Source organism: Macaca thibetana, chromosome 13 (genome assembly GCF_024542745.1).
Source record: "Macaca thibetana thibetana isolate TM-01 chromosome 13, ASM2454274v1, whole genome shotgun sequence".
Taxonomy (NCBI): domain Eukaryota; kingdom Metazoa; phylum Chordata; class Mammalia; order Primates; family Cercopithecidae; genus Macaca; species Macaca thibetana.
The window spans coordinates 38,077,298-38,096,485 of NC_065590.1; the positions used below are offsets into that span (position 1 = coordinate 38,077,298).

General features: G+C 37.8%; 2 protein-coding genes across 3 annotated transcripts in view; both read left to right on the forward strand.

Annotated features, from left to right (window-relative positions):
• Positions 1-19,188, forward strand: part of CNRIP1 (cannabinoid receptor interacting protein 1) — a 1,091,934-nt gene that overhangs the window by 459,987 nt on the left and 612,759 nt on the right. The gene's annotated exons all lie outside the window — the stretch shown is intronic.
• On the forward strand, positions 10,937-18,370 carry GKN2 (gastrokine 2). The gene is made up of 6 exons (XM_050754534.1): positions 10,937-11,051; positions 13,141-13,194; positions 13,634-13,771; positions 16,349-16,459; positions 17,140-17,296; positions 18,152-18,370. The coding sequence occupies exons 1-6, from the start codon at positions 10,995-10,997 to the stop codon at positions 18,232-18,234; spliced, it is 600 nt and encodes a 199-aa protein (XP_050610491.1). The 5' UTR covers positions 10,937-10,994; the 3' UTR covers positions 18,235-18,370.

Below are 19,188 nucleotides of genomic sequence, written 5' to 3' on the forward strand. Positions count from 1 at the left end.
AGAAGTTTCTATTGGCATACCTTCCAGTTCACTTACTCTTTCATCTTGCATGTCCAATCTATCAATGAACTCATCAAAGGCATTGTTCATTTCTGTTGCAGTGTTTTTGATTTATGCTTTTTCCTTTTGATTCTTTCTTGGAGTTGCCATCTCTCTGCTTACATTACCCATCTGCTCTTGCATGTCGTCTACTTTTTCCAATAGCGCTCTTAGCATTGTAGTCATAGTTATTTTTAATTTCCCTATTTGATAATTTCAACATCCTGCCATATATGAGTCTGGTTCTGTTGTTTGCTTTGTCTCTTCAGACAGTTTTTAAATAGTTTTGGCTTTTAGCATGACTTGTTATTTTTTATTGAAAGTTGGATACAACCTATTGGGTGATAGAAACTGAGGTGAATAGGCATTTTGCGTGAGGTTTTATGTTAGTCTTGGTAGGAGTTGGATTGTGCTTACTGTTGTGTATAGGTGACAAGAGTGTCACTCAGCATAATGCACTGAGATTTATATAACAGTTCATTTGAAAGACATTTGGATTGTTTCCAGTTTTGGGTAATTACAGGGAAAGCCACTGCAAATATTCATGTTCAGATTCTAGAAGTGGGATCGCTGGGTCATATGATGATTATATTTAACTTTATGATGAATTACCAAATTGTTTTCCAAAGTGGTTTACCATCTTGCATTCCCGCCAGCAATGCATGATTATTCTAGTTGCTCTGCTCTTTGACAATGCTTGGACTTTTCAATTTTGTTTTGTTTTGTTTGCTTATTTGTTGTTTTAGTCATTCTAATTGGTGTATAGTGGCATCGCATCATGGTTTTAATTTGCATTTCCCTAATTACCAGTGATGCTGAGCATCTTTTTATGCACCTATTTGCCATCTGTATATCTTCTTTGGTAAACCATCTTTTCAAATCTTTGACTGTTTTTAAAATTGGAATGTATGCTTTCTTATTATTGAATATGGGAGTTACATATATATTCTAGATATGAATTCTTTATCAGATGTACATATCAGATATGTATTTTACAAGTATTTTTTCCCAGTCTGCCTCTTATTTTTATATTTTTGACTGTCTTTGGGAGAGCAAAAGTTTTTACTTTACTGAGCTCGAATTTATGAATTTTCTGTTTGTGAATTTTTAAGGATGATGTTAACTCAAGGTATTTCATAGGTGTTCTTTCTTAGAGTGAGGACATTCCTTTCTACTTCTAGTTTTCTGAGAGTTATTATCTTGAGTGTATGTTGAATTTTGTCAAATGATTTGCTGCATCTATCAAGATGAACACATGGTTTTTCATTTTTAGTATACAATATATTAGATTATAGTAAGTCCTCACTTACTATCATGAATAGGTTCATGGAAACTGCAACTTTAGGTGAAATTATGTATAAAAAAATCAGGCCAGGCACGGTGTCTCATGCCTGTAATCCCAGCACTTTGAGAGGCTGAGGCAGGTGGATCACGAGGTCAGGAGATTGAGACCATCCTGGCCAACATGGTGAAACTAAATACAAAAACACAAAAAATTAGCCGGGTGTGGTGGCACATGCCTGTAGACCCAGCTACTCAGGAGGCTGAGGCAGGAGAATCGCTTGAACCCAGGAGGTGGAGGTTGCAGTGAGCCAAGATCGTGCCATTGCACTCCAGCCTGGGCAACAAGAGCATAACTCCATCTCAAAAAAAAAAAAAAAAGTCAATTTTACCACAGGACTTTTGCCACATGATATAAATGAGAGTTAAGTTCCTGAGGCCTGTTTCTGGTCACAAAAACATCATCAAACTTCTAAATAAAGACCAAAAACATGTTTTATATTAAACATTGAAATAAATACACGCTATACATACATACATTTAAGAAACATTCATAAAAACAAGTAAGATAATTGTTTTCCCAGTTTCTGGTGAATCAGCGAGTGAAGGTGGTGTAGTAGTGGTGGGTTAAATCAAGGAAGAGATTTTGCTAAGAGAAAATTATATGGAGTACTTCTTGCCACCATACAGTTATGAAACAAACAATAACAAATATAGTGGGATCACTGGGCACTGCTTATTGATATGCATTTATATGACTGGCATATACTTTATGACTTTTTATTTGACAAACATTTGTATTCATTCCTTCATTTTCCAGCCGCTATTCTGGTTCAGGGTGGTAGGCATCTGGAGCCTATCCCGGAAGCTCAGAGCATAAGGTAGGAACCCACCCTAGACAGGATGTCATCCTATTGCAGGGCACACTCACGCACACACTCACCCTCACTCATGTTGGAACATGTAGACATGCCTAGTCACTGAATGGGCACATGTCTGGGATGTGGGAGGAAACTGGAGTGCCTGGAAAAAAACCCACACAGGCATGGGGAGGACATGCAAACTCCACACAGACAGTGAGTGACCTTGGCTGGAAATCGATTTTTTTCTCATCAGCATTATAATGAAACACTTTGAACTAAACAATGTTATTTGATAACCTGCTGTGTATTGATTGATTTTCAAATGTTAGACAAACCTTACAGTCCCAGGAAAAACTTCACTTGCGTTATGTATTATTATTTTTATACACTGCTGTATTCGATATACTAATATTTTTTATTTTTTTCAAGAGGAATACTGATCTGTAATTTCTTTTTTTTATATTATTTTTGTCTATTTTTGGTGTCAAAGTAATATTGGCCTCATAGAATGAGTTGGGAAGTATGCTCTCCTCTTGTATTTTCTAGAATAATTTGTATAGAATTCAGATTATTTCTTCCTTAAATGTTTGGTAGAGTTCACCTGTAAAGTCACCTGGGCCTGGAGCTTCCTCTGGGGAAAGGTTTCTAACTACAAATTCAATTTCTTTCATTGATATAGGGCCATTCAGGCTATTTATTTCTTCTTGAGTGATCTGGTGTTTGTGTCTTGCAAGAAGTTTTCCATTTCATCTAAGTTGTTGAATTTGTGGATATAAAATTGTTTGTAATATTTCCTTGTTATTCTTTTAATGGGTGTAAGATCAGTATTGATGTCCCCTTTTTTAATGCTGATATGAATAGTGCATGTCCTCTTTTTTTTTTTTCTTGAATGGTCTGGTTAGAGATTTATCAATTTGATTGATTATTTAAATAAGACATTGGTGTTTTTCATTGATTTACTTTTGTTTTTCTATTTTCAATTCCGTTGATTCCTACTCTTATCTTTATTACTTCTTGCTTTGTGCTTGATTTAGGTTTAATTTGATATTTATTTTCAAATTTAAGGTAGATGCCTCGATAATTTATTTGAGATCTTTCCTTTTTCTAAGTATTTAATGCTATAAATTTCTCTGTAAGTACTACTTAAGCTGCATCTCATAAATATTCATATATTGTATTTTCACTTCCACTGAATTAAAAATATTTTTTAAATTTCCCTGTGACTTCCTGTTTAGGCCATGCCTTATTTAGAAGTGATTAAAAAATAATAATTGGGGATTTTTTAGATGTGTTAGTTCCATTTTAATTTAATACTGCTGTTTAAATGTATAATTCCCTAATCATTTATGAGGTTTGGTATGTTTTACTTGTAATAAATATTGATAATATTATTAGATAAGTTTATTGAGAGCTTACTCTATGTGAGCAATTATTCTAAATATTTTATGTATGTGAACTTTTCAATGTTCACGTTGATGCTTTGAGGAGGCATTTTGTTGTTCTTTCTTTCCCAGTGAGGTTGCTGAGGCACACAGTGAGAAGTTAGGGAACTTGGAATTCAAATCCAGGTAGGATGTTTCTGAGGCCTCAACTCTTTACCACCTCCTATGATTGCTCCTCTCCTTCTAATCAGGTCATTCGCCCATTAAAACAAAACAAAAAAAAAAAACAAAAAAAAAACACCTGGCCAGGTGCGGTGGCTCAGGCCTATAATCCTAGCGCTTTGGGAGGCCAAGGTGGGTGGATCACCTGAGGTCAGGAGTTAGAGACCAGCCAGGCCAACCTGGTAAAACCCCATCTCTACTAAAAATACAAAAATTAGCCAGGCGTGGTGGCGCGTGCCTGCAGTCCCAGCTACTTGGGAGGCTTAGGCAGGAGAATTGCTTCAACCCAGGAGGTAGAGGTTGTGGTGAGCCGAGATCTTGCCACTGCACTCCAACCTTGGCAACAGAGCAAGACTCTGTCTCAAAAAGAAAAAAAAAAATTCTATGTGTCAACTATTTTCTTGTGGATTTATTAAAACTTTATGTAAGTTGAAGATACTACTCACTGTCTCCCTCATACATTAGAAGTATTTTAATTCATTACCATGCCATTTTCTGCCATACCCCAAGCAAGGGCTCAAAAACTACTATTGGGAGGAAAAAGACTCTGCTTTAAATAGCCTTGGGATGAGGGTTTAGTTATGTGGGAAAAGCTGATGCATAATAGATCCTACCATAAACAAAAATTAATTCCAAATTAATTTTAAAAATAAATGTGAATAATATATATGATATGAAATCCATAAAAAACTGGAAGAAAATATAGGTAAACTTTAATCTGATTTTGGCAATGAAAAGGATTTTCTAAGCCTAAAAATATTGAAATAAATCATATGAAAAAGACATATAAGCCTAACTGCATGAAATGCAAAAGATCATTAATTGCTTTTTTTAAAAGCAAAATTTAAAAGCAGGTGTGACTTCTCCATGTTGTCAGTCTGAACCTCCATCTGCCAGCTGAGTGATGCCAGGAAAAACATGAAGTCATGTAGGAAGATGGCAGCCACATAAGAAGGAAGCTAGAATCCACAAAACATTCCATGGAGGAGAGTTACCCACCATAAGCATCATCTGCTTTGGACTTTATGTGAGTGAGAAATAGAAGTTTATTTTGTGAAAGCACTGAGATTTAGGCATTGTTTGTTGGAGTAGTTAGTGCCAATATTCTGACTAATGAAGGTCATTGTGATAGGGACACTGTGCAGTAATAAGAATGTGCAATAGAGCTTGGGCTGATGGATTGGAAAAAAAGATATAAATGAGAGAGGCATTACAGAGGAAAACAGATAGAAGACTCAAGGATGACTCAAGAGTAGCCCAAAGACCTGATAAATTGTCAACAGAAATAACAATGTTCAGAAAAAAGAATAGCTTTGGGAAAGGAGTGCAACAATTTTTATTTTAGACATGGTGAGCTTGATATAGTATATGCTGCCTGGAAAATAAGAACAGAGTTGCAGAAGGAGGGAGAGAGAGAGAGAGAGACAGAGAGCATGAGTGTGCTTCAGATAAATATTGTAAAAACAGAGGATTTATTTTGTAATTTAAAAACTAATAGTTATAATGGGTCTAAATGGGTCTAATTGTCAAGAAAGGCAACTAACCAAATCAATAGTGAGAGTAGATGTTACTGTTTGGTTTGAACAGTACAATAGTGAGAAAAAGACATCTGTAAAGATGTCTAGGATACTTAAAGACATAAACAAAGGTATTACATATATAAGGAAGAGTAAAATTAGTAAATAAAACAGGCTGAAATAAAACAGCATATTACTGTGAAAAAAACAAACTAGAAACATTCCATTACACTGGGAGCAGGTTTCACGGAAGCAACAGTAAGTGCCAGAAGGCAGTCTAGTAATATCTTCACAACGCTACAAAGAAAATAACTGTCAACCTGTAACTACTATCCAAAAGTGAGAGGAAAATAAATACTTATTTGAACATAGAAAAACAAAAGAATTTAGCAACAATAAGCTTCCAATAAAAGAACTATTAAGAGATATATTTAAGCAAAAAGAAAATAGAGTATTCGAGCTATAAGAAATAATTAGCATAAGATTGATAAAATGTCTTAGTAAATGTAATTATCCATTGATGGTACACTTAACTATTTTGAGGTGTTTGTTTGTTTGTTTGTTTGTTTGTGTGTGTGTGTGTATGTTTTTGTGACAGTCTCACTCTGTTGCCCAGGCTGAAGTGCAGTGGCGCGATCTCAGCTCACTGCAAACTCCGCCTTCCTGGTTCAAGCGATTCTCCAGCCTCAGCCTCCCAAGTAGCTGGGATTACAGGCATGCACTACCATGCTCAGCTAATTTTTGTATTTTAGTAGAGACGTGGTTTCACCATGTTGGCCAGGCTGGTCTCGAACTCCTGACCTCAAGTGATCTGCTGGTTTCAGCCTTCCAAAGTGCTGGGATTATAGGCATTAGCCACTGCTCCTGGCCTGTGTGATTTTTTTAGAGGTGAAAATAAAACTATATAATTATAGCACTCTTGGGATAGAAAGCATGCTCATAAAAGTACTGAGTTTCTATGTCTTTGGGGAAGAACAAAACATAGGATGATTTTTGGATTTGAAGGAATATGGATAATTAAGTATATTTGTTAAAATTTCAAAGGAAGCCCTAAATAATAAAAAAAAATACGTATTTCAGAAAGATAAGGGAAAAAGGAGACTATGCAATCTTTATCAGTACAAAGAAGGCAAAAAATATAGGAATGAATGCTAAGAAAGAGAGCAATAAGTGTACAATAAAATAAGACTAGAAAAAAGTCTAAATTGTATTAGTAATCACAATATAGGAAACGATGACATTCACATATTAAAAGGGTTTTTCAGACTGTAGAATAAATAAAACTTAGTAAAATACTATAAGCTAGAGAAACATCTAAGGTAATGCCACACAGAAAAGTTAAAAATAAAATGAACAAAGAAGTCTACTACCCAGATAGTCCTAAAAAGGCAAACCAAAGGTGAAAAGAAATGAACATAAATAGAGGCACAGTGGGACATATTACATAAGAACGAAAGACAGTTCTCCAGTACGATACACTGAAGATGAATTTGCATATTCCAAAGGGCGTTGTTGTGAATGTCATCAAACAAAAACTCAAAAACAAGACATAGAAACAGACAAAAGTACAGTCCTAAGAAAGGTTTTTAACATGCCTCTAGTAGAATTAGTTAGATCTGGTAGATAAAAAATTAGGAATAACATAGAATATTTGAAAAGTAAAATTAACAAGCTTGATCTAAGGGAAATATCCATTTTAAATGCAATCTGATGATATAAAATATACATTTATTTCAAACATTGGAATGTTTATAGATGATGAAAGAGAAAGAGAGGGAAAAGAGAGGAAAAGGTGAAGAAAGAGCGACAGAAAGGAGAACCATCTTTACTCAAGAAACTGAAAAATATTCTCAACAACTTGTGGATTAAAGAGAAAATCACAATGGAAATTAAGAAATATTAAGAACTGATCAAAATAGTTGTGAGATGCAAATAAAAAGTACTTAGAGGTAAATATTTATTGCTGAATGCTATGCTTTAAAAAATAGCAAGAGATTTAATAGAAATGGGTGGCTTTCACCTCAAGAAGTTACATAAATAACAACAGAATAATTCTGAAGGAAGTGAAAATTTAAAAAAAAAAACTAATAAAGGTAGAAATCAATGAAATGAAAAACAACTAAGCAATACAGAAAATTCACAAAAATAGCCAAGACAGTGTTTAAAAATAGCAAGGCTGGAAGGTTTGCTCTGCCAGATATTAAAACTTACTTATAAAGACAGTGAAATTAAGACTGTGAGGCATTTGTCATTTGGATGGACAAATAGAATGATAGAATAGACAATACATAGACTAACACATACGTGGAAACTATATGACATTATAAATTAGTGAAAACAACCTGAATTATTCAATAATGGATGCTGGGACAACTGGATACCCAAATGAAGAAAAAAATTAGATTGCAACCTAATACTATATTAAAACATAGCAGTAAAATTAAATGTAAGATGCAAGATTTTAAGAAAATGTCGGAAAATACATTAAAGACCTTGGAAGCATTTCTTAAGCAAGACTAAAAAGCACAAATTAGAGAAGGAAATATTGCTCATTTCAACAACATCAAAATGTAAATAAAACTTCTGTATAGCAAAGGACACCATAAACAAAGCTAAATGATGAGCTACATAGACTAGGAGATTATTAGAGAATTCTTATTCAGAATATGAAAAGAACTCCTACATAGCAATAAAAAATGGACAAGAATTAGAAAAAGGGGAAAGGATATGAACTAGCAAATAGTTGACTCTGCATACTCCTGTGGCCCAAGCAAGCCATACACTACAGGACACTTTTGAACATGTACAAAAACATCTGTGTCAGCACCGTTTGTATTAGCAAAGCAATGGCCCATATAGAAGAGTGAATAAATGGGCGTTTGGGTTGGTTCCGAGTCTTTGTTATTGTGAAAGACTGGATAAAGAAAATGTGGTACGTATATACAATGGAATACTATGCAGCCATTAAAAAGGATGAGTTCATGTCCTTTGTAGGGACATGGATGAAGCTGGAAACCATCATTCTCAGCAAACTAACACAAGAACAGAAACCAAACACCGCAGGTTCTCACTCATAAGTGGGAGTTGAACAATGAGAACACATGGACACAGGGAGGGGAACATTACACACTGGAGCCTGTCGGGGACTGGGGGACAAGGGGAGGGACAGCATTAGGAGAAATACCTAATGTAGATGATGGGTTGATGGGTGCAACAAACCATCATGGCACGTGTATACCTGTGTAACAAACCTGCATGTTCTGCACATGTATCCCAGAACTTAAAGTATAATAATAATTTTTTCAAAAGAGTGGACAAATGAACACGAATACCTTCATTCATTGAAGTATTACTTTAAACCTTTTGGTGCTTTACCAACTAAAGAATATTGGACTGAATGCCAGAAGGCCTGAGGGAGAGTTATCTTTACCAGAAACTATATACTAACTAGTATGAGTTATGATCCTAGGCAAATTCCTTAACCTGTTTGGCTCTTAGTTTCCTTGTGAGAGGTTTAGATGGGACTTGAAACAGCATTCCATCTGAATAACCCACGGAAGTTTAGAAGTCCACATGCCCACACCCCTTCTCAGACCCACTGCGTCAGGGTATCCAAAGGTGGGCACGGTCAGCACCAGGCCCTTCCAGGTCAGCAATTTCACTCCCTCAGCGGGGAGCTGGGAGTGAAGACAGGAATTGCATTCATAACAACGTTTACAAGCACCACTTCTCATTTTAGTTTTCACTTCTGAGTTGTGGGTAGGCCTGACAATTTCCAAGTCTATCTTTCATTCAGGGAGTATTCTGGAAGCAGAAGCCTCCTTGCTAATGCTCCTGTCTCAGCAAGGCAAGGAGTTACAGTGACCCAGCAACTAATCAGAGAAGCTGTATCATTTTCAGAGTTAAGAGTGTGGACTCTGGAGTTAAACTGGGCTCAGATCCCAATCCCTGCCTTTCAAAGTTGTGTGATCCCAGAGAGTTACTTAACTTCCCTGCACCTTGGTTTTCCTGTCTGTAAAATGGAACAGGATAGAAGGTAACTTCTAGGGTTGATATGAGAATCAGATGAATCAATATATCCAAAGTGTTTGGAAAGTGTTGAAACATATTGAGTGCTCTACAAACGCTAGCAATGATCATTATTAGACTATAGACCCAGAACTCCTGAGGACAGGAAGGGGACACGGTAGAGGATAGCATGTAATACTTTCATTAGCCTAATGTCTACGGGCATTGCTGGTTTGCTTTTCTGAGTCTCTGAAGCCAGATATGAGAGAAAATTTGCAGGTGTATTACAAAACTGTAATCCTTTCTGCAACTGCTATCTCAGAAAGATTTAATAAAACTGTGTGTTTTACATCCACCCCCACTGAACAGCCAGGGTAGAGGGATTCCAGTGAACTAGGTGGCCCTTAACTTGCCCAGATGTCTACTTTTTGAGAGCCCCATTTTTGTTTAAAGCTGCTAGTTAGGAAGTTGTTTCAGCTGCAGAACAAGGCCATTATTTATGTTATCTCTTTGCTTACGGTGGTGATTCTCAATATTTTACATTTTGCATTTCACTGGGTTTTTTGTTTTTGTTTTGAGATGAAATCTTGCTCTGTCACCCAGGCTGGAGTGCAGTGGCACGATCTCGGCTCACTGCAACCTCTGCCTCCCGGGTTCAAGCAATTCTCCTGCTTCCGCCTCCCGAGTAGCTGGGACTATAGGCGGACACCATCACGCCTGGCTAATTTTTTTGTATTTTTAGTAGAGACGGGGTTTCACCATGTGGTCCAGGCTGGTCTCAAACTTCTGACCTCAGGTGATCTGCCAAGCTTGGTCTCCCAAATTGCGGGGATTACAGGCATGAGCCACTGCGCCCAGTCACAATTTACTGTTTTTTGTTGTTGTTGTTGTTGTTTGTTTTGTTTTTAAATTTCCCTTCCTGGGTTCATGATTATACCCTGACATGAACTAGCCATTTCTAGTTGTCATGTTAAAAAAATTACACAAATTAAACTTTATTGTCTCCTGTTTTTTTCAATCTGAGAATTTCTCAACATTCTGCAAAATAACTAGACCTCTCTAACGTACAGTTTTGGGCGAAGCTTAATGTAAAAATTTGGTTAACCCTGATAATGGGGGAGAACACCTTCTGGGTCTTGTTCCTCATGAATTTCTGGAAATTGACACCAAATCTAAAGGGAAGAATGAAGAAAGTCCTAGATCCTAGACTGTTTGTTCTCCAAGCAGACCTCCCCAGCCACTGTCTTGGCACCCAGTCTCATATCCGTTCCCTCTGTGGAAGAATTCAGCCAGCAGAACAGTGGTGAAAAGACATCGAGTTGGAGCCCAACTCAGACCTTAAGGAAGCACCCTTCCTTTAGGAGGAGATGTTAGGAATTTGTCCTTATAGACCTACAAAATGTATGCATAGAACAAGCATCATGCAATATTTTTAAAGGGTGGAAATTAAAATCTCAACTGCAGCACAGTACAGATAGCAGGGAATATTTACAGAGTGACCAAGTGGTGAATTTTCATGACTGACTAATGAACTTCATTGATATCAGGTATGTGATTGGATCTCAATTCTGATAAAGGAGTTTGCTGGGGTGTGCCAGAGATATAGACATGGTCTTTTCCAAAGTGATCATTTGAAAAAGAGATATCCACATCTTCAAGCCCATATAAAGGATAGAACCTGCATGGGACAGCTTTACTTACTCCAGCACCTTCCTCCCCCAGGCAAAATGAAAATCCTTGTGAGTATTTGTTCCTGCTTCTTGACACTGTTGTAGTGCCTGCTTGCAGACAATGCTCGTATCTCATACGCCAGGGATTTTGGGAGTCTTAGACAGATACTGTGCATGCTTCTAAGCTTCTGTGATGGAATTAATGATACCTTTGGCAGAAATAGTGTTGAATAAGTCTGACTTTTTTTGTCCTTTGCCTGTTTTGAGATGCTTACTTAAAAGAAAATACAAAAATACAAAGAAATCTCTAGATAATTTTGATTTGGAGGATGTTTGATAATAATCCTTTATTATGAGCTTCATAGGGAATTTGGGCTATTTAAAACAACTACATTTGCTATCTAAGAGAAAAGTTGTAATTTAAAGATAATATCAGTAGTAGTAATAATAGTACCTCTTATTTCTCAAATGCATACTAAGCCTTAGACTAAGCATTTCATGTGAATAATTTCATCTATTCGTTGCAACAACCCTATGAGCTGAGTAGTATTCTCCCCATTTTACAGAGAAGGAGACTGAGAGTCAGAGGACTGTGATTTTCCCAAGTCCATAAATGTGGGATTTAGAATGTAATTTATCCATCTTAATCCCCACTTGCAGGCACTATCATGGCAAACTTAAGCAGCCAGAGTGTCTTCAATGGCCTCCTGTTATGACTAAATTCTCCCTTGGGACAAAACGTTCCTTCTATGGCCAATCCACTCCTCCATCTGATCCCAGCCTCCATAGTTCCACATTGCAGTGCCCCATGGACAGTGGGCTATGTTCCGACCTAGAATGGATCTCGCTCCCCCAGTCTCTGTCCTTTATTCTCATTCAGCTGCTAAGGGGGAAAGCAAAATGTTAAGTACTTCTTTCTAAAGTGTTAAAGATTGTCAGCTTAAAGAGCTCCCTCTCTCAGGGCTGTCTTGATTTTCCAAACTGAGACCTAACCCTGAAGCACAAAATTATTATATAACCATGGTGTATTAACCACAGTGTTGGATGGGAGATCATTTGGGGGCAGAGGACACTCCCCAAGCTCTCTCTAATCATACCATTAAAGTGGTTTAGCCCTTCAACTACTTGTTCAAATCACTATTTTAGACTCATTAAATAGAATATACAGGAGTATCATATGTTGCTAGAGCTGGTCTGTGGTAAGAGAAGATGTATCCCTATGGAAGGTTGAATATCTGCACACAGGTCTCTGTTAGATGCTCTACTCCCAGTCCCCAGAAGAGAAATATTAAGGGTGGGATGGAAAGGGAAGTAGGAAAGTCCCACTGACAGTTCTTAAAAATATCCCCCTTCCCCAAGACTCCTTTCATCAGTAGTTTTCAATGACAGCACAGTCAACTCTGTACTGATGTAGTTTTCAGTGATAGTACAGTTCACTGATGTTCAGAAGAGAGGGCACAAAACCTGGGTTAGCATGTTGGAGCAGACTCCTATAGAACTACAGCAAAATATCAGAACTGCCTCAATGTCGGCTCACGACCTGTGGGCCCAGCACTTGTATGATAGTATCACTAAGGCGTGGGTTGTAGGAGAATATGAGGGTTTTCCTTGATGTCAGCCTCAAAAGTGAATTGTGCTCTCAAGCATTCTATCTTCATAGTTTACCTTAGGAACCTGTTGTGTCTTTATCACCCATGATTCATTTTAAATCTGTATTACCCTCTCAGTCTTAAGGGATTAAAGTTTTTGTTTTTGGTTTTTTGTTTTGTTTTGTTTTGTTTTTTTACAAGAGGACACAATTTGACCACTGTTATCCAAAGCCAGTGTGACTCATACCAGAGTATTTCCATAGTAAAATGAGTCCTTCACTGCTCACCTGCCCCAAGTTTCTCCTATTATCTAGATGGTGATAATGCTAGAAAGAGTTTGGAATTAGGTGGCAAATGTAGAACCATGTGCCTGGCAAATAGAATGAACTCAATAAATGCCTGTCAAATGAGCGAATGTGTGTGCTTCACACTTTGGAAAGGGAGTGCTATCACTGTCTCTAGGTGTACATTTTCTGAGATATCTGTGCTTTTCCTGTCCAGTGTTCTCTCCTGTCCCCACCCTCGATGACTACCCTATAGAGAATGGATGTGGTGGGTCTGTTTTTCAGGTGGCATTTCTGGTGGTGCTGACCATCTTTGGGATGCAATCTCATGGATATGAGGTGAGTTGGTTCCCTATGGGCTTTATCTCTTAGAGATGTTGAGAGAGGAAAAGGAAGGTACAAGAGAGCCTGAAAGACGGCAGAGAGGCCATATACCTTATTTGGGATGGAATCTCAGAAATAACCAATAATGGAAACAATGAGCTTGGCTATTCCTTTCCAACCACAATACCTTCGCAAATGTAAGCCATTGCTTTAAAATTTAGTCAGTCTCATTTCTCCTGTGATATCACTGCTACTCCCATATATAATATAGTAAACTCCAAGGAAAAGCTTTGCATTCTTATGGCATCACAAGCTTTTGGATTGGGACCCCAGTGGAGAGTTTTAGTTTTTAATCCCTTGTTCATAGCAGGCAGAGGCTTAATTTTGTTGAAAGAGTTGCCTTTCAAATGTATAAGATTTATGGAAAAACATTTTGTCTTTCTTTTCAATCTAGGTTTTTAACATCATCAGCCCAAGCAGCAATGGTGACAATGTTCAGGAGACAGTGACAATTGACAATGAAAAAAATACCGCCATTGTCAACATCCATGCAGGATCATGCTCTTCTACCACAATTTTTGACTATAAACATGTAAGCAGCAAATGAATTTTCATATTCTTCAGGACGAGTTTTCTAAAGAGCAGAGAGATCTATCTATCTATCTATCTATCTATCTATCTATCTATCTATCTATCATCTATCTATCTGGCATCATACATACTTGAATTCTTAGATTTAACCTTGTAATTCTTTAAGAATTCCTCACTTTCACTTTTCTCTTTAAATAATCAAGCAATTGGTTAAAAAACAAAACCATTTTGAAGAAAAACATATGACAGGAAACATAGGCATTTGCTTGACCTTTTCAGGTAGAAATTGAAAGAGTGATGCTATTATCCCACTACAGGCTCAGAAAGTGCAGAGAAGAGTAACCAAAGTTCAAAGCAAAGCCCGGCATGCAGACACTCAAACACATTTGTTGAGTGAATAAATGAATGAATAGTGCTTCTAACACAGAACATCATGCAGAAAAAGAACACTTGGTCGGGCACAGTGGCTCATGCCTGTAATCACAGCACTTTGGGAGTCTGAGGCAGGAGAATCTCTTGAGCCCAGGAGTTGGAGACTGGCCTGGGCAATATGGCGAGATCTCATCTCTACCAAAAATACAAAAATTAGCTGGGTGTGATAGTGCATGCCTGTGGTCCCACCTACTCGGGAGGCTGAGGTGGGAAGATTGCTGGAGCCCAGGAAGTTAAGACTGCAGTGAGCTGAGATTGCACCACTGCACTCCAGCCTGGGTGACAGAACGAGATCCTGTCTCAAAAATAAATAAATAAATAAATAAATAAATAAATAAAAAGATAGTAAAAAGAACAATCAAAAAGCAATCACAACATAGCAGAAATCCAGAGCAACTGTACACATTTAATTATATACATAGGCTAGGCAATAAATCGTACTTTTTCTGTAAGAAAGAAAGTTTGCTAACTAAAAGCACTAAACTATTTTCAAGTGTTAGATACTGGCATTAACAATAAGTCACAGAAACCTGCTCTGAAAACTTACCCTTCGTCATTTATTTATTCATTTGTTTTCCATTTGTTCCACCAACCAATTGTGAACCTGCTTCTACCCAGGTTCCGAGATACTCACTATGGATATAAGTAGGTTCCAGCTCATCTCACTAGACTTTTGAACACACTCTCTGTCCCTTTTCTTCTAGAAATGTCTTCACATTCCTCTTTTCCATTGGTGTTGGAAGTTCAATGGCACATTTGAAAGTACAGAGTCATTAGAAGATGTGGTTTAAAAGGAAGTGGCACTGAAATTGTTTTTAAGCAACTGTCATGGAAATCCCAAAGCTGTCTTTAAAAAAAAATAGAGTAGTGAGGACTTGCTTTAAGCTTCTTCCATTATCACCAGGCTCAGCCTCTATCTATTTTTGAATTTTAGGAACCGACTATTTGTGAGAATTGAAAAATAGGAACCAGAAAGATTTCTATTAGATATAGCTTTCTAGGGTATATCATTATTTGGAACTCTCTAGAGACAATTTTCACTCCAGGTGAAGACTCAGTGGCCTTAGGTCCCTTCTGGCCCCAGGGTCTTCACCTTCCATTGCTCTTTCAATCCCACCTTATTCCAACCCATCTCTATCCAGCCAGCTTGGGTTTGAGGTGGAGAAGGGATGAAGAAAACTGGACAGGAAGAAAAGATGGTAAATGAGGAGAGGATAGATGAGACATGTGTGGGGGGGTGCATGAGTGTGGGTGTGGGTATGCTTATGAGAGTTTCTAAAGCGGCACTGTCTAATAGAACTTTCTGCAGTGCTGGAAGTGTTCTAGATTTGTGTTTCCAATAGGGAAGGCACCAGCCCTTGTGGTTATTGACTACTCAAAATGTGTAACGGAAGAAGTTCATTTTAAATTTTATCTAATTTGAATTTAAATTTAGATAGTGGTATACAGCTAAAAACTATCATATTGGACAGCACAGTTCTAAAGAATATTCTATTTATCCCAAATTGGGGAGGAGGCAGAATAAAATTAATGGAAAGAGGCCAGATGCAGTAGCTTACGCCTGTAATCTCAGCACTTTGGGAGCCCAAGGTGGGTGGATCACTTGAGATCAGGAGTTCGAGACCAGCCTGGCTAACATGGTGAAACTCCATCTCTACTAAACACACAAAATTAGCTGGGTGTGGTGGTGCACACCTGTAGTCCCAGCTACTCTGGAGGCTGAGGCAGGAGAGTCGCTTGAACCAGGGAGGTGGAGGCTTCAGTGAACTGAGATTGCACCACTGCACTCCAGCCTGGGCAACAGAGTGAGAGTCAGTCTCAAATAATAATAATAATAATAAAATAATGGAAAGAGACAGATAAGTGCTTCTTCTCAATCTTTCAAACCTCAAACTGCAGACCCTGGTTCCATAACATGAAAAGCAGAATACAGTCATGGGTTTGCAAAAATTTCAAAGGGGTAGAAATGACAAGAAGAAAAATGAAAATGTTATGTAAAATAAGTCAAGTGGATAAAGTTGATTGCAGGTTGGAAAGCAATCCCATCATATATTCAAGTCTTTCTTCCAAGGTTCAGACATCATCTTCACCAAGTTCAGATTCAGGGAACTGGGGAGGATCAGTAACTGTACTCTTGCTGCCTCAGGGCTACATTGCATCCAGGGTGCTCTCCCGAGGAGCCTGCTTTATCCTGAAGATGGACCTTCAGAACACCCCTCCTCTGAACAATCTTCAACGATACAGCTATGAGAAACAGGTAACTCTGGGGCACTCTTGAGTATTCTCTATTCTTAAGCCAGGCAATACTGGTATTTATGGAGAAATGAAGAGAGTGAGGGAGAAGATCATACTATCATGCCTTACCATAAATATGATACTCAACTTATTAAAGTTATTAAAGTGTTTTAACTTTTATTTTATTATTTTTTAAGAGCAGGAGCAAATCTCAGCTTGATTTCCACTACATAGTCCTAAATACAAGAACTTATAATAAATTCCAGTGACATAGCAAGGACTGATCAGCTTATCTTCTCAGAGCAGGGCTATGAGAAATGATGATTGGAAGAATAATAAGAGAAGTTCTAATATTCAATGACACAAAGATGCAAAGAAATAATACAGTATAGTGAACATATACAAACACTGCACTTCAGCTAGAGACCCAAGGTTTAAGTCTCCCTCCACAACTTCTTATAGGTGCCACCTTTGACATGGGACTTACCTTCTTTGGGCTTCATTGCCATCAGAGGTAAAATAACACTGGTAATTACTAATGAGGCTACTTCACTGACAGAGTGCTCAAAAAGAGATGACGCCTTGAGATCCCTAACTTCTTTCTGTTTAATAATCTGAAACAGAAAAATCATCACAATTTAGAATAAGGTACACCAATTTTGGTCAATTTATTTTATGTTGTTTTCTGTTATACCGATCTAGGCTCTGGACAACATATTCTCCAACAAATATACCTGGGTCAAGTACAACCCTCTGGAGTCTCTGATCAAAGACATCGATTGGTTCCTGCTTGGGTCACCCATTGAGAAACTCTGCAAACATATCCCCTTGTATAAAGGGGAAGTGGTTGAAAACACACGTGAGTACCAATAAATCATTAATTCACCAAATATTTTCTGAAAGCTACTATGTGCCAGGTGCTCTGCTGAGTGCCATGTGAAATGCAAATAAATGGAAACAGTACTCAGTTCAGTTTGTTTTGGGAATTCATTACATGCCATGTGTGTAAATTGTGCTAAATGTTAGGAATACAGAAATGAATTAAACTGTCTCCAAGGAACATATAATCTAGTGAAGAAGCTGACAAGTGAAAAGAGAGGATGGAATAAAGGATTCCTGGGTGCCAATGAAAAACTACTCGATTCTTGTTTACTTTCATATGTAAGAATTTCAAGTAGTAAAAAGTCTTCTGGGCCCTTAGAATAGCATCTTTTGGAAGATAATAAGAAGGAAGTCACTAAGAAATGCTCTCAGCATCTAGAATAGAATTGGTGCAGGAAAGAGGAGGCAAAGTGAACTTACAGACAGGGAGTAAAAACCCTGATTCATCTGGGTAACATATGCCACTGCAGATATTACTGTCATTTTTATACAAAGTTTCTAAACATGGCAGAGCAGCCAGAGTGAAAGAGGTCGGGCCAGCTGATGATGAACACAACAAAGGAAATTTCTCAGAGTAGTGGAAGGTAGATAAAGAAGAGTTCATGTTTATTATACATCTACTGCCCAGAAAAAAATTTTAAGTGCTCATTCATAAAGCAAATAAAGGCACACAGGTATGCCATTGATACAGAATGGCATAATATCACTGGGATTGAGCCAACCAGCACTTCCAAAAGTTGTCGGTTTTATTTAAGCAAATATGTTATTATTCTAATAATTCCAATAATATATTTTTTAATGCTCTTTCTTTGAAAAATTTCCCCTTTTCCAGATAATGTCGGTGCTGGAGACTGTGCAAAGGCTGGGTTCCTGGGCATCTTGGGAATTTCAATCTGCGCAGACACTCATGTTTAGGATGATCAGCCCTCTTGTTTTATCTTTTCAAAGAAATACATACTTGGTTTACACTCAAAAGTCAAATTAAATTCTTTCCCAATGCCCCAACTAATTTTGAGATTCAGTCAGAAAACATAAATGCTGTATTTACAGATTTTTTTGGTGTTTGTTGCTTTTTGAAAGCAGCAAAGGGAATACAAGCAATGTGTATGTCACTATACAGAAGAAATAAAATTGCCAGAATTTTAAATAAGGTGCATAATGTGTGAAAATTCCCAGATAACACCACTGGGTCACATGCGGACTAGTCAGCTGGGGTCGAACTTCCATTTCTGCATCTGCCGTCTGGACCAGCTTCCCATCTAACCATCCGAATATATGGGGGCAACTGGGTACAGCAGAGGCTCACATAATGGTGGCATTGACCTGGCCAGGGGAGGGACATGGCATACCCTTATCAAACAACTTGAATGCTCAGGTGAAGGCTTTTAGGGCCATTCATATGATTTAAAATGTCTTTTAACTCACCAAAGCAGTAGACTCAACCTGAATAAACATTATTATAATATGTGTTGTCCTGGAGTGAGAAAGGAGAAAGGGAGAGAGGAAGGAGCACCTAACACCCAGGAAAAGATGCACCATACTGAAGATCGTAACGGGAGTGAAAACGTAACTAGAAAAGCCAAGTCAATATATAGCAGAAAAGCAACTTCCGATGTTTCAAATAAATTGCACATTGTGTACAAATTTCAGATCGTGAAACTGGGTCACACATGAACGGTCGGCTGAATGCAAATTCAGAGCAAAGAGGAATTACTTTAACAACAATTTATTCTCTTGCGGCAGACCTCTGGGATTCTAGCTGCAGAGACCCCCGGCCTTTGCGTTTGAGCTGACATGGGACTCTCACTAGAGATTAGATGGAGAAAGGGCTTCAGCAGGCACGGAGCTGGAGACTTTGTCTGTGAGACA